Source organism: Alligator sinensis, unplaced genomic scaffold, assembly GCF_000455745.1.
Source record: "Alligator sinensis unplaced genomic scaffold, ASM45574v1 scaffold787_1, whole genome shotgun sequence".
Classification (NCBI taxonomy): domain Eukaryota; kingdom Metazoa; phylum Chordata; order Crocodylia; family Alligatoridae; genus Alligator; species Alligator sinensis.
This window is the reverse complement of record NW_005841911.1, coordinates 3,880,500-3,895,593: the sequence shown is the minus strand read 5'-3', so window position 1 is coordinate 3,895,593 and position 15,094 is coordinate 3,880,500. Positions and strand designations below refer to the sequence as shown.

Below are 15,094 nucleotides of genomic sequence, written 5' to 3'. Positions count from 1 at the left end.
GACGTGTGCTCTTGAGCAGAATGTGCTTTTTAATGCAGGTCCTCCTTGGGTGAATTAAGACATGGGAAAGAGGTGCTATTGCAGTCTAGCTAGCGAGGATCCTGAGCCCAGTGCTGGTCGGGAGCCTGAGCCAGCTGGCTATATGAATTATGGGAAGCATTGCTGTTTCTCTGGCTGTCTTCAAAACGGCCTCTATACTTGCTTCCTCCTAAGCTCAATCTTTCTATTTAGTCAGGTGACACAGGGCTCAAGCATGTCAGCAGGAGTATCTCAGAGTAAAGGACATGGCAGTTACATATATCATTCTTACTGTCCACATCCTGCCTCCAGTACCATATCTAGACTCTTGACGGACCTGGGCAAACTTTTAGTATCGGGCCCCTCTTTATCAGAGATAATTATAACAATAATTGGACAACAACAACAACAACAACAAAATTACCATTTACGGTAATTTACCCTTTCTGTCCGGGCCCTGGGCAGCCTCCCAGTTCACCCATGCCTGTGTCTGGGTCTGCCTGCCTCCACTTCCCCAATACTCACAGTTAGGGCATTAAAACTTACTCAAACGGCAGCACTCATTTCTCTATTCTGTGCAGTTATACCCACATGCTCCCATTGAATTCTATTGGAGTTTTGCCATGGGATTCAGTAGAAAGAGAGTGTTTAGCTCTGGGAAATACTAAAAGATTGAGCAAAAGCACTGTGCCATCCTTTTTTTTTTCTCCCCATCAAGTTTCTCACACGTAGAGATCAAGCCCTAAGATAGCATGCTTTGAATCCCTGATAGATTTTAGTGAAGATAAGGGAGTTAGATTTTAATTATATTAATGTTCAACTCAAGGAATTGCACTTGAAACTAATTGCACTGTTTTTGCATTTTCTAAAGAAAATATTTTTAAAGTATCAAACTGAATCCTGCTGCATTTACAGGAGATTTCACCATCCCCCAATTTCACAAAAACTTCAGATGTACCTTCAAACTCTTTGTAATATATCAATTCTACATTTATTAATAAAAACACTGCATATCTTGCACCCAACTCAACTCTTCTGAAAACTGAGCATCTGGAAGTCAGCCTGGGCTCCAGCTGTGTCACATGGATTTTCCCTGCCTTCTGAAACAAGCTGCTCCACGGTTTTTGAAGTTTCTGGGTCCAGTGAGCAGGGACTACCCAGAGTATCACCACTGCTATTGCAGTGCACAGGGGAGGTCATGTCAGAGGGCTGATCTGATGGTTTGCCTGTAGTAGAAGGAAGGGGCATTGATAGAGGAAGATTCATCATGTAGAATGCATTTCCCAGACGTCGAGACACCTTTAAAGACAAAACCAGTTATGGTGATTGTGTCTACAAATAATGTTGGTTTATTAAATGACCAGCTTAACATTACATTTGATTCCAATGCCAGATTATCTACAGGTGGATGGGGACATGGCCTGAGAGCTTTCTGGCCGTGTACTCCAGCCATCTCACAAAGACAGGTATTGTAGTTAGCAAAAAATCTGAAATTTCTTTGACTGCCCCTCCCCCACATTTCTGAATGAAACTGGCCATGCTCATTTACTGAGTGAGTTTGGCTGTGCCCTGCACCACCTTTGTGGGAAGTTGAGTTACATTCCCTGTAGATGGTGCTGTTTAGCATGCATAGGATAGCAACAATGACAGCTAATGATAGTAAGGAAGACAGGTCTAATAAGAGAATGAGAGACACTGGAGAGTGTATAGTAGAGAACCATCTTCAGTGGCCAGATGAGGGAAGGAATGAGAGGAGACAGATTAGTTTAGTCAATTATACCTTCTCATTTCTAATTTCAATCCATGCTATGATTCTGGCTGTGGATCCTGACATTCCCAAAAGGTACTCACTCCAGTTACTGTCTTTTTCAAGAAGTCATTCATAGGCACTCTTTAACTTGAGCTAATTTGTTGCCCACCTGGAGTGGGCAGTGCATCGGGTCACAATATTATTTCAGATATTTTGTGAATGGAAAAATATAACTTGGAGAAGTCAAAAGCAGTTCAATTCAAATGCTTCATATGACTCACAAATCTTTCATTCTCCCACTGTTTGGAATTTGATTGTATTTAGCCACTGTACCTGAGATCGAATTTTTAGTGCTGGGCCAAGTTTTAATCCCATTGTGTCCAAAAGATGTTCCTCTGTGAGCAGTGGCAAGGTTTCTCCATCAATAGCATGGTCTTTAAATAACTTATCAAACAAGGAAATTATTGTCACAATTTGTTAGAGCAGGCTTTACCATTTCTATTTTCTATCTTAATCAGGATACATAGATAATAAAAGTGGAAAACAAAACCATTAAAGTAATTCAGCTTATATTAATCCAATAAATAATAGTTTCACCTCTCATTTTTGGGAGTATGTGGCTGTCAGCATCTCTACTTGAAATATATCTACTGATTCTCAATAAGCCCTGACCTGATAACACTGCAGCATTATTTAGTTTCATTATTTTAGTGCAAGTAAGTATTTTGTGATCAATAAAGGAGGCTTTTATTACACTCATCTTTTCTTTGTCTATGAATATAAAAATTTCCAGCCTTCTGTTTACATTGCAAGTGATCTTTCAGAGGAAAATGGAATGAGTAATTTCACTATCCCTTGACTACTGAAATGGTAGGTTGGTTACATGAATGTCCTAAGAAAAAAAAAAAAAGCTGCTTCTGTCTGTCCACAAATTGTGCAAAGTGCTCTCCTGGAGCCTGGGGAGAAGGCAGGGGATCGGGTCCTTATGCTTTCCCTAACTGTTCCTAGGTCACTTATCCCCTCATCCATGCCAAAGAGCGTTAATCAACACCGCAGTTTCTTTAGGAAAGGAACTGTCTTTTATTACATGGCTGCAATCCCAGCTAAAATATTATCTGAACTTTAAACTCAGGATATGTATCTTTAAAGATCTAGACATGTATGGTAAATGTGATTAATATTCATGATCACCTGAGCACAGTCTGAACAACCTGGGAGACTAATAATAAAATTGAATACGTCATTGACCGTCCATTTGCGAATGTCTTCAATGGAAGAAATATCTTCTCCATTCAAAATCAGGCTGTGTCCTCCTTTAAGAAGAAAACAAAAATGTTTTACTTGCATTATTTTGATTGACAAAGCAATAGGAAAAGCTTATTAAGAGTTTATACACACCTACAGCATCTACTTCATACACTAACAATGCTACATAGTCCCATGCATATAGCTAAGTCTTAAGCAAAATACGAAGCTGTCACTCATTGCTTTCTGATATTGAAGGGGTTTTTTTTTCTTTTTTGTTAAATGACATTTTTTGAAATCTCTATTCAGTGACATTTGGGAACATTGTATTGTTACATGTCTCCACACCCTTTTTTAACCTCAACTCATCACACCCCAGATCTGCTGTAAACACATGCAGAAAGAGAATGGATGAAAGAGAGCACCACTTTCAGAAACTACAGCAACATTGTTTATTTTTGCACTGCCTTAACCTGCATTTACTTTGCAGACAGGAAACATTTAAGGCTTGTCGGCAAGCTGCAGAATTCATTCAGTAGTGACACAGACTGGCTCTTGTGCATGTTCTTAGATGTAGATATAAGCCTACCTTCATTTAAGTGAATGGAAGTTTTGTTCATATCGGACCCACTGCCATTAAAGCATTTAGCAGTTGCAGCAAAACAGTAATCCTCAATCTGTGGTTTGAGACAGAGAGATCTCTTAGAGGACTATAGTTGACTGTCAGAGAATTTAAGTCTTGGGTATAAATTTCATTTCTGGCAACTTTTAGGAAGACTCCCTATGCTACCTGACAAACCAAGAAGAGCTGATCAAGCAGGGAGTTGCTGCCAGGATCCTTCCTATCCTGGCATCCATCCTCAGAGTATGGAATACATTGAATAGAGTTGAAGGGAATGATTGCATGACCCTGATATAACACATGGTGTGTGTTAGTGTCACATCTGCATGTGATGTAATCTTGTTACAACAGCACAATAGCATGGCACAAACATTACATCAGTTTGTAGGAGTTTGTTTTGTGAAGTTCCCCCTTTGCCACTCTGTCTCTTGCCTGAGTGCTTCAGCAGTGTTGAACATAAAACTATCATTATGCCAGGAAAACAACATGGGAAATGCACTATAAATGGGAGAGATCGCATTTGTTTGCCATCACCCATAGGCATATATCAAGCCATTGTTACTGTTAATTGCAGCACAAACCACTGGTTAACTCAGTTAACTTCTTTAAATTCTGGAAATTGGGAAATAAGGTTAAAATAAAGAGAGAACGATGAGAGCTAATCAACTAAAAACAATTAATATGACATCAAATTATTATGTGAAGACTTGACAAACCTGGAGGTAGTAGTGGGTTACTGGGTGCAGGGAATCCATATGGCAGTGCCGAGAATGTCAGTGCAGATGGATACGTGTACTTGTCATCAAAGGCTGTACAGGAGTTACTGGAGTCCTTCTCATTTGCACTGCTGCAGACGTTTGTTCCAGTGGGGATTTCATGAGTAGCACAGCTTTTTCTCAGGCCAGGTTCAAACTCTTTACAGCTTTTGGCAACTGTAGCAGACGGCTCAGCATGGGCTTTGTTTTGTTCCTGTTTGCTTGGTGTCTCAGCTTCTGCTTCTCTCTTGCCTTCTTTCTCATCATCAGCTGCAACAGAAGCAGAGTCAGCAGTCTTGTCTTCACTTTGGCTCTTGCCGCCATTGCTGTTGCAATCTCCAGTTTTGTGAGTCCCAGCTCTTCTTCCTGGCCGACGGCCTCTCTCTCTTTGTAGACTGCTCACAGGAGGGTATGGGCTGGTCGCCACAAGCACAGAGTTGCCATGAAGGTCATCAAGCATGGTTCGATGAACATATAAGTCACTAGAAAGGTGGCCGTCAGGCAGTCGGTGCCTACCACGGAAACCAGCTGAGCTAACTGGCATGCCATGGTACAGGAAAGGTGCTTCCAGGCCCAGTAGCCCTTTACGATGAGCTTTCTCAATTTCCTTTTGTTGAAAAATAGCACTCATTTCCATTTCCATTCTAAGAGATGCAGAAAGCGTAAGCAATGAGGACTGATCAGTTCTCTTGTCTTTTCTTTTTCAGTGACAGGTTAAAACAAAGGGTAATTGGCTACAAAAACAGATTGAAATAGAAAAAAGTTCCACTCTTTTTTCCCCTCTCCTGTGTTGCTGGACATGAAAGAGCCAGATGAACAGCAGAGGAAACAGTAAAAATGACTCTACCCAAGGTGCTGCCAAATACACAAAGTAAACCAAGAAATACTGAAAAAATACTTTGCTTGTGACAATCGTGGATGAAATATTTTTCAGCACAGATATTGCTGCATCAATTACATTTACCTCACATTTTGAAAACTCCTATCCATAAAGGTTTAAGATATTTATTAAAAACAGAAGCTTAGATTGCCAAGCAAAACTTGACAGTAAAACTGAAAGAAAGACAAGTATTTGACCTGGCATTATTTTGACATTACAGGCCTCCGCCATATTCTAGAAACAATTACCATTAATGAGTGAAAAATCTCATGACAGTTCTTCATTTTGCCTTGGCCCCATCTATCGCTCAGGAGGTTGCAATGGGGCTGGATTCTTACAGTTAATGGTCAGCTGAAGATAAAGCTCATGGAATGGCCTCCTGTGATAGCCCCTGCCTGTTGACTCTGTAAAGAGGAGGCTTGCAGGAGGCCAGACCAGTGTGGAAACAGGCGTCTGATCCTCCCTGGTAGCCCTTCCACTGCACCAACTGGAGCTCAGACACTGAGCAGATCCAAGATACTCTTCCCAAATTCAAAACAGGGGAGGTTTTGCCCATCATTCCTGCCTTGAAGAGTTCCTAATGTGCCTTCCATATGAGAAGGAGATTCATAGATTCATAGAAGTCGGGTTGGAAGGGACCTTGTAGATCATCAAGTCTCACCCCCTACCCTGGGCAGGAGAGAAAACCGGGCTCAAATGACCCCAGCCAGGTAGACATCAAGCCTCCTCTTAAAGACCCCCAGGGTAGGAGCCATCACCACTTCCCTTGGAAGTTGGTTCCAGATCCTAGCCGCCCTGTCTGTGAAGTAGTGCCTTCGGCTGTCTAGTCTAAACCTACTCTCTAGCAACTTATGGCCGTTATTCCTTGTTACCCCAGGGGGCGCTAGGGGGAACAGGGTCTCCCCCAAACCCTGCTGGTCCCCCCTGGTGAGTTTATATACGGCCACCAGGTTCCCCCTCAGCCTTCTCTTACGAAGGCTGAACAGGTTAAGGTCCTGTAGCCTCTCTTCATAGGGTCTGTACTGCTGTCCCCGGATCATGCGGGTGGCCCTCCTCTAGGCCCTCTCAATGCTGTCCACATCCCTCCTGAAGTGCGGTGCCCAGAACTGAACACAATACTCCAGCTGTGGCCTGACCAGTGTCGCATAGAAGGGGAGGATCACCTCCTTGCCCCTGCTTGAGATGCATCTGTGGACGCATGACAAGGCACGGTTAGCCTTACTGACCGTGACCTCGCATTGTCGGCCCACGTTCATCTTGGAGTCAGTAATGACTCCAAGATCTCTTTCTGCCACTGTGCTCTCAAGAAGGGCGTTTCCCAGCTTATAAGTGTGCTGCTGGTTGTCAGTATTGAAACCCATCCTATTTTCATTAGCCCACCTCTGTAACCTGTCCAGGTCCTGTTGTAATCTGTCCTTCCCTACTAGCATGCCCACCTCACCCCAAATCTTGGTATCAGCAGCAAATTTAAACAGGCTGCTTTTCACCCCATCATCCAAGTCACTAATAAAGAAATTGAACAGTGCGGGCCCAAGGACCAAGCCCTGGGGGACTCCACTGCCCACTTCCTTCCAGGTCGAAAAAGACCCATCCACCACTGTCCTCTGAGTACGACCCTTCAGCCAATTTGCAATCTATCTGACTGTGTAGGTATCAATGCCACAGTCACCTAGTTTTTTTATGAGAATGGGGTGGGAGACAGTGTCAGAAGCCTTGCTGAAGTCCAGAAAGACTACATCCACCGCAACACCTGCATCCAGTGCTTTTGTGACCTGATTGTAGAAGGCAATCAGGTTGGTCTGATAGGACCTGCCCCTAATGAAACCATGCTGGTTGCCCTTGAGCATCATCCCTGCTCCTGGCCCATCACAGATGTGCTCCTTGATGATCTTCTCAAAGAGTTTCCCCAGAATTGAAGTAAGACTAATGGGCCTATAGCTGCCCGGGTCTTTCCTCTTCCCTTTTTTGAAGATGGGGACAATGTTGGCTCTCTTCCAGGCATCTGGCACCTGGCCAGAGCACCATGAGTGCTTGTAAAGCCGTGCCAGGGGTCCCGCAATAACCCCTGCCAATTCCCTCAACACCCTGGAGTGGAGAGCATCTGGACCTGCTGATTGGGAGGAATCAACCAATTTTGGACTGATCAGGACATTTTCATTAACATCATAATGAAAATAAAGGGTTAGAGAGCACTGGATAAAGGTATGACAGGAATTTTTTTACTAGATTGTAGAAGCCTCACTGCCTGCATGTTAGGTCCCTGTATGACCGAATATACAGAGCTGTCATACACTGGTACCTAATGGAGATTTTCCTTTCTCACATCCTTGTGACAATGCATTTAACACAGCTTGTTAGAATCTGACAGGCCACACCACAAGCACTTCTGCTATACCCTTGAACTAGTTAACTGAGTACTTTAGCACCTGCACCACACCAGCTCCCTAATAGAGACTGACTGCCACTGAAACCTTGTGTCTTTAGACCTCCTGGTGATCTAAAATAGGGAATGTAAGAGGTAAAGAATGTAACTTAAATAGTTTGGGCATTCAGCAGAGTAGAATCAGTCTGGGCAATGAACAGAAAGCAGCCTTGACAGAAAAGTAAATAACAGAAGGGTTTAAAAAGGGAGTTATGGTATGATGCTGCTGAATCCTATCCTAGTAACAGGATGGCCTGCCCTTTTCATCTAGGACCTGGGGCTAGCCAGCCCTGTTTTGAAGCACAGGCTCTTCAGTAACAGCTGTTTGGGGTTGGTAGAACCAAGTGGGAAGGGGTCAGGTGAGTACCTGATGAGCATCTAACTTATATAAAGGCTGAAAACATCAGTGTGAGAAGAAGCATTATAGGGAGAAATTTGTTGGTGGCAGGGTTCTCCCCCCCAAACAGATTGTCCATACACAAGTGGGGTAAAAGCAGCCAGCCAGGAGTCTGTGGGTCTAGGGAAAGCTAGTTGTTGGATTTTGTTTAAGGTGATTTATTTTGGGGGTTAGCTTTAGGTTTGTGCTATGGAGGAAGGAGTCTGAACTGGCTCTGGGCATGGTGCTAATCCTTCCTGGTCTGAGGGGACAGACCCACAACCTTTCAACCCTTTCTGTTAATCATTTTTTTTCTACACTTTCCCTTTTCCCAGTCTTTGTTTTGACTGTCGTTGTTTAGGGCATTCTCTTTCTGCTGTCATAAGCCTGGACTCGAAGCTCTTGGGGGAATTCACCCACTCTGTTCTGGGTACCCATAGATGCAGGAAGTTGGTATGACATTTTGCAATTTAAATTACAAAGCTCAACAGAGAGAATGGACTAAGAGCCTGTTCTGATGGTGAGGGTAGAGTATGGGGTGTGTGGGGAAGGGAATACAGGTTTTTGAGCCACTAGCTGATTATATGAAAACCGCAGCAAATTGCCGGACCCTGCATAATGATCCCCGACACCAACATTTACTAAGCAGGACTGCTGGTCACTGTGTATGCTGGAGAGGTTTCCAATCTTCCCACAACGCCAGCTGTAGAATTTTAAAATGGAATGAGTCATGAGACCAAGTTGTGAAGCTCAGACTTTATTCTGAGACCTTCTAGAATCAAGGTGTTTGGATCTAGGAGTCCACATCGGAGGCAGGGGCATGTTGCAAAGCTTGGGTCCAGATACAATCTCCAACTTGTTCTGGGGGTTCTAGTCTCTTAAATATCCTACTGAAAGCTACAAGGAGACTGGGAGGCTAACAGAGTTTAGCTGCTCCTCAGGCTTCCTGAAATCTTTAGGACTTCTTACTGTTCTGGATGGTTGAATAAGTATTGCTATTTACTTTAACAAGGCACACCAACATTAGGTCATTGAAAAGTCTGTAGTTCAACCTTTCCTGCCTGCTACATGAACCTCAGACCACAGCACAGAGTCAATTACCTGGCAATATTTTGCTTTTGAACCAGCTCCTGCCTCCTGGCCACAGCTTCCATGGAGTCTGGTGGGAGAAAAGTGTATCCTAAAACGAAAGTTTAGAAATGCTTAGAATTCTCTCATTTCTGCCAAGCAAATAGAAGCACCCAAAGCTCTACAGGGACAGTTTACTGGGATGCTAAAAATATGAGCTTTAAAATATTTTTCTCATCATCGGTATAACTTTGAGCCAGATCTTATAAATGTTCATTACTTCATTAAACTTATAGTTTAATTAATTAATTAGCATGAAGTCAGCAAGTGCTTTCAGGGCCCAATCCTTAGTCAGGAACACATATATATTCCTCATAGGCCAGGGCAGAAGGGATATTTATATGGCAACTCCGGTCTTTGAAGTATGTACAAAAGCAACTCAGTAAATAACTGATGATTTAGAAAAGGAAAGCCAATTTGTTCCATGTAAGTCTATTTAAAGCCTGGCTACCCTGAACTTGCGTTCAATTTTTAATAGTATTTCCTCCTGAGGACTCCCAGATCCATCTGTAGTATATCAAAGGCAGAAACCTACAGCAGGGAGAGAAGCTGAAGTCAAAAACATCCTGTTTCTGCATCTTGAAGGCTTCTAAAAGCTGCCCTGAGCCCTGTACTCAGGCCTGAGTACAGCCTCTGATTGTTGATTATTTTCAGCATAATGTTATTTTCAGAGTTCTGAAGCCAAGAAGTTTGCCACAGCATCCACTTATTCCCAGAGAAACATGCAGCACAGTCTAAGCTTTCATTAAATGTGTACCCCCCTACATGGGAACAGATCAGCTTCAGGTAGAATGAAAGGGTTCTGATCGGAGAATGTGATCAATAACAGCTCCTTAAAACAGCCAAGATAAACAATATCATATTAAAAAGAGTTAAATATATATTTATACCACAAGGTGCATCACCACTTAGACAAATGTTTCTGGTTATTGCATTCCACTAAGGTTGGGAGATTTGGATAAATTCATAGATTTCATAGATTTTCATAGAAATCAGGGCTGGAAGGGACCTCGGAAGATCATCGAGTCCAGCCCCACGCCCAAAGGGCAGGAAGTCAGCTGGGGTCATAGGATCCCAGCAAGATAAGCATCCAGTTTCATCTTGAAGGTGTTCAATGAAGGCGCTTGAACCACCTCTGGTGGCAGGCTGTTCCAGACCTTGGGGGCTCGGACAGTAAAGAAATTCTTCCTTATGTCCAGCCTGAAACGATCTTGAAGTAGTTTGTGACCATTTGACCTCGTCATCCCTTGGGGCGCTCTGGTGAACAAACGTTCCCCCAGATGCTGGTGGTCACCCCTGATAAACTTGTAGGTGGCCATCAGATCACCCCTGAGCCTGCGCTTTTCCAGGCTAAAGAGCCCCATGGCTCTCAGCCTGTCATCGTAGGGTCTGCTTCCCTGACCTCTGATCATGCGCGTGGCTCTTCTCTGGACTCTCTCAAGCTTCTCCACATCCTTTTTGAATTGTGGAGCCCAAAACTGGACACAGTACTCCAGCTGCGGCCTCACTAAGGCCGAGTACAGGGGGAGAATGACGTCCCGGGATTTGCTTGAGAAGCATCTATGGATGCAAGCCAGCGTTTTGGTCGCTTTACTAGCCGCCGCATCGCATTGCAGGCTCATGTTCATCTTGTGGTCAGTGATGACCCCCAAGTCTCTTTCTTGCATAGTGCTAGCCAACATAGCACTGCCGAGCCTATAAGGATGCTGCGGGGTTTTTTTCCCAGGTTTTTTTTTCCCCAATTCCACGCTGTTAGAAAAATATGAAAGGAAATAGAGGGAATGCGCTCACAAAGATAAATCGAATGAAGATCTTATAAGCTCAGAATATCCGTTTAAATTCTATCTTGTGTGTTATAAATCCTATAATGGCACAGGCCGGGATTTCTGCTTGGTAGGCATGTCTCTTTCATAATGCTCCTTGACAATGATTAATGGAATTAAACACATTTAGTCCCATCAGTGACAAATATTATGAGTAGCAATCAGCAGCTGTTTTTCAGTAGCACACTACTGATTTTCAGGAGTTGCATTCAGCTGGCTGTTACCTGGACCAGGGTAAACCCGATTGGACAATATGTTTGGCATGTTTGTAGGCTGAGGGATGGACGGTCCAAGGTGGGAAGCTACATGAATCTGTCTTGGGTCAGCTGATGCCATCATTTCGGTAGAAGGCAACAAGTCCCTAAGCAGAGAGAAAAAATGACAGTCAGACATGCAAAGCACATCCTCCAACACCCGGGTTAAAGGATTGATTATTTGCAGCATGATATGAGTTTCAGAGTTCTGAAGCTATGAAGTTTGCCCCAGGTGAGTGAGTTAGAACTAGGACCATAATCTCACAATTTTCCAACATTTTTGTTACAGAACAATCAAGAACAACCTGGGTTAATGTTTCATCCTGTACGTTATGGGATATGGGACCTTTGACAAGCACAGTCGTCAATACTTCAGTTTTACCTTTCAGCTGGAAGACAGCATGTGCAGTAGCACCATGTTCCAATGCTGCCCTATGGCTTGGATTCAGAGAGAACAGAGAAATTGTCTTGGCTCAGTATGTTCAGACCATAGGGACTGTTATTAAATGGTTGGGTCAGCAAATGTTTGAGGAGTTAAGGCTGGGTGTAACAGCAGACAGTAGCATAACAAGAGCAATGGATTCTTTTTTAGCCAGTGACAGAGATATTCAATTTTCTAGCTGCAGTAAAGCTAAGGAGATGCACAAAAGAGATACTGGCCTTTAACCAGCTGGCAATTATGGAAGATACACACTTAAGGTGACCTGCTGTTCTTTAAATGCAGTGTTATAACTGAGGAAATGTGGGAGAAAGTACCTGTCTACAAACCGAGGTTCAAACTGTGAAGGAATTGCCTGCATTTTCTGTGGGCCTGCTCCCATTAGCTGAGGGTTCGCTGCCATCATCTGATTCCTTATTAGCATCTCTTGTCGCTGTCGCAGTTCTAATATAAAGCAAAGTACAATGCTGTAGCAAAAATAGTAAGTCAGGAGGTGATTTTATTCACAGCATCAGCACTCCCAGAAATACAACATTTCTTCCTTAATTACAAGTGATTTCAGTGCTAAATTAGGTAGTGTACCAATTTTCCTCTAATCATCTACGAAGACAAGATACAAAGTTCACACTGAACAAAAACTGTTGTCATCTCCTGGCCTAAGCTACCTGTGCATCTGATTGATTCATAATTCATATTCTGCAATCTTTAAGAGACTAAAAGTAAACCAAGAGTCATGTAAACACACTGACAATTTGCATTTTCACTGACCGGCATTCTTGCATACTGGCCTCTGGCTTCCATTCTATCCCATCCAGGAAGAGCACAAAACAACTGCGGACTCTTCCTATGCCTGGAGAAGAGTGTTTGTACCCAAAAGCTTGCAAAGAATAATTTTTACAACTATTTTAGTTTGTCTAGTAAAAGATATCAGATTTACCCAAAAAACGTTGTCTGACAGTTTATAAATTCATTACTGAATCATATAGCACCACTATTACACAGCAAATGAGTATGATGTAGAGGAAGACTGTAGAAGATTTTATTCCTAGGGCAAGTATATAAAAATAAGAGGAATCTAATTAACTAAGAAATATTTCAAGCTGTTCTGCGGTGAGATTGCATGATCCAGGGAAATGAACATGCACTTGGGAACCCCTCAATTTGCTCCTGAATCCCTGTGTGGTTTTATGCAGCTTTTTTTTTTTTTTTTTTCAAATTTGGGGGCCTAAAATTAAATACCAAATTCCAAGTAAATCACCTCATTAAAGTCTGATTCAAATTTCAGTGAAGCCAATGGAAAGACTCACATTTTTTTCAGCATGTTTGGAACAAGTCATAAGGGACCCGTTTTTCAGTTACCCTGGCTTCTACTGAAATCCATATTTGAGATTGTTGTTTTTATTTCACTTTAAATTTCAAATGAGTTTAAAAGTTCCATAGGCCCAGGGGCCATCTGCAGCTTTGGAACCTCCTGAGAATTTGAAGCTGTTTTAGTTTCTTCTGCATCGTCTGTATTTGAGGGGTATTCACCAAGAGTCAAATTTAGTTAAGAGTGAAGGGAAAAAATGATGATTTTTTTTAACTTAAGCTGTCTTTTACTCCACTTGCTTCCAGGACATTCATATACAGCAGAACTGTCTCTTCTGGGTTGACTCCAATAGCAGCCTTTCATCTGCTTGCAAAGACATGGGGTTTGGAGAGACTTTTTTTTCATTCATTTCTTCTGCAGAGGCAGAAGCTGCATTGTTTCCTGTTTAATTTGAAGCTTATCATTACAGTGTTCAAAATTTACTGCCCTTAATGTAAAGTGTAAAAGATTAGTAAATGACTAATGGTTGTTCTAATAAGTGACTGATTAATCGTTACAGTGTCCACCAGATCAATAAACTTCCTATAACCATGGCTCACAACCATCTATGACATCTACTGATATGCTTACAAAAAACAATGCATACTACTCATTTCTGTGACGATATAATAGCATTTATTAACCATGTGTTAACCTTGTATAAACAGAGCACTAATATAAAGAGAGGGCATTACATTACATTACATTTATTTGGTTCAAATGCACTGTTAGTGTGTGCAGATAGGCAGCATTGGATATCCATATTTGGTTCCTTGACTATTGTTCCTCAAATTATCCACTTACACCCCCTGAATATTTTAAATAACAACATTTAACATTTTATTTAAAAACTCTGTGGCTGTTAGTTGTCAGTAATCCCACTGTCACAGTGTCTCACAGTTCTAGGAATTTAATGATTCAAAGTATGGACTGTGCCTTGAAGACCATCAGCCTTGCTGATCCTGTTTGCCCACTAATGACTTAAGCTGATCCTGTGGGGTATTGAGTACTTCCCTGGATGATCACTTGCTGAAGTTGATGACAAAGCTCTCATTGAATAGCAAAAGATCAGTGGCTTATTTAGCTCCCCACATCTTACAGGATCTAGCCCTAATGGGTTTGCTGCAGTGGGACTGACCAGGTACACATGTTCTCTCAGGTGCTCCCGCATCAAACCTTAATTTTTCCAAAGCTCCACTGTGACATGAACTGGACTTCACATAAAATCTGGAAAACACATTTCAGAAGCTATTTCTTCATTTTTTCTCCAAGTCGTAATCAAGAATCTGGTAGAGAACCTGCTAGGACATTAGGTTTGCCAAGAATTATTTCTTACGTGGTGTAGAAAAGTTGTGAACACTATACGAAGTCTTGGCTAGTTCTAGCTTACCTCCTGCAGACATGCTGCTTGCTAATCGGTATAAATGCTTTTCTTCCAAGGTGCCTTGTTCCCCAAGTATAGATATCTTTCTCATGTGATCTCGAGGAGTCATGTTATGAGGTGAGGCAGCAAACTTTCCTCTTTCAGAGTGAAGAATGAAGTCAGCAGGACCCAAGAAAAGAAAAAAAACATTCAGTACTTAAGAGAGAAATCATGTCCCTTACATGATAGTTTTTGCAAAATGCCAGAAAAACTATCAAGACAAGAAAGGGAATGGCACCAGCTCCACACTGAGCTGTGCCACAGTCCCAAACCTTGCTTGTGCAGGTGAAAGTCAGGACAACACTGTAGAAATGTTAGCTACTTAAGGGCACTGACTAAGCCAGGGTCTCATGCCAGCTGCCCCTCAACTAATCTACATGCCTCACCAGAGCTCCAGGTGTGGAGGTGCTTACATTCATGGTGACAAGAACACCTGATTTGGGAAGAGCTATAATATGGAAGATGCATTTACTGCAAACTGGATTAAAGAGGCTGAGAGAAACTGCAGAAATGAGCTATTCCAAATAAACAAGAGCCCCTTTAGGCTGCTGAACAAAGCACAATAAAGGGATGTATTTTGTTGATAAAAAATAGGCCTGAATTGAATATGG

General features: G+C 42.4%; 1 protein-coding gene across 1 annotated transcript; it reads right to left on the bottom strand.

Moving 5' to 3' along the window:
- Positions 1-1,044: 1,044 nt before the first annotated feature.
- On the bottom strand, positions 1,045-14,812 carry SAMD7 (sterile alpha motif domain containing 7). Its single transcript, XM_006018745.1, has 9 exons — positions 14,756-14,812; positions 14,451-14,581; positions 12,030-12,156; positions 11,244-11,380; positions 9,170-9,248; positions 4,352-5,034; positions 2,960-3,081; positions 2,102-2,212; positions 1,045-1,317 (listed from the first exon to the last, which is right to left on the bottom strand). The coding sequence occupies exons 2-9, from the start codon at positions 14,551-14,553 to the stop codon at positions 1,045-1,047; spliced, it is 1,635 nt and encodes a 544-aa protein (XP_006018807.1). The 5' UTR covers positions 14,554-14,581; positions 14,756-14,812.
- Between the last annotated feature and the right edge of the window lie 282 nt (positions 14,813-15,094).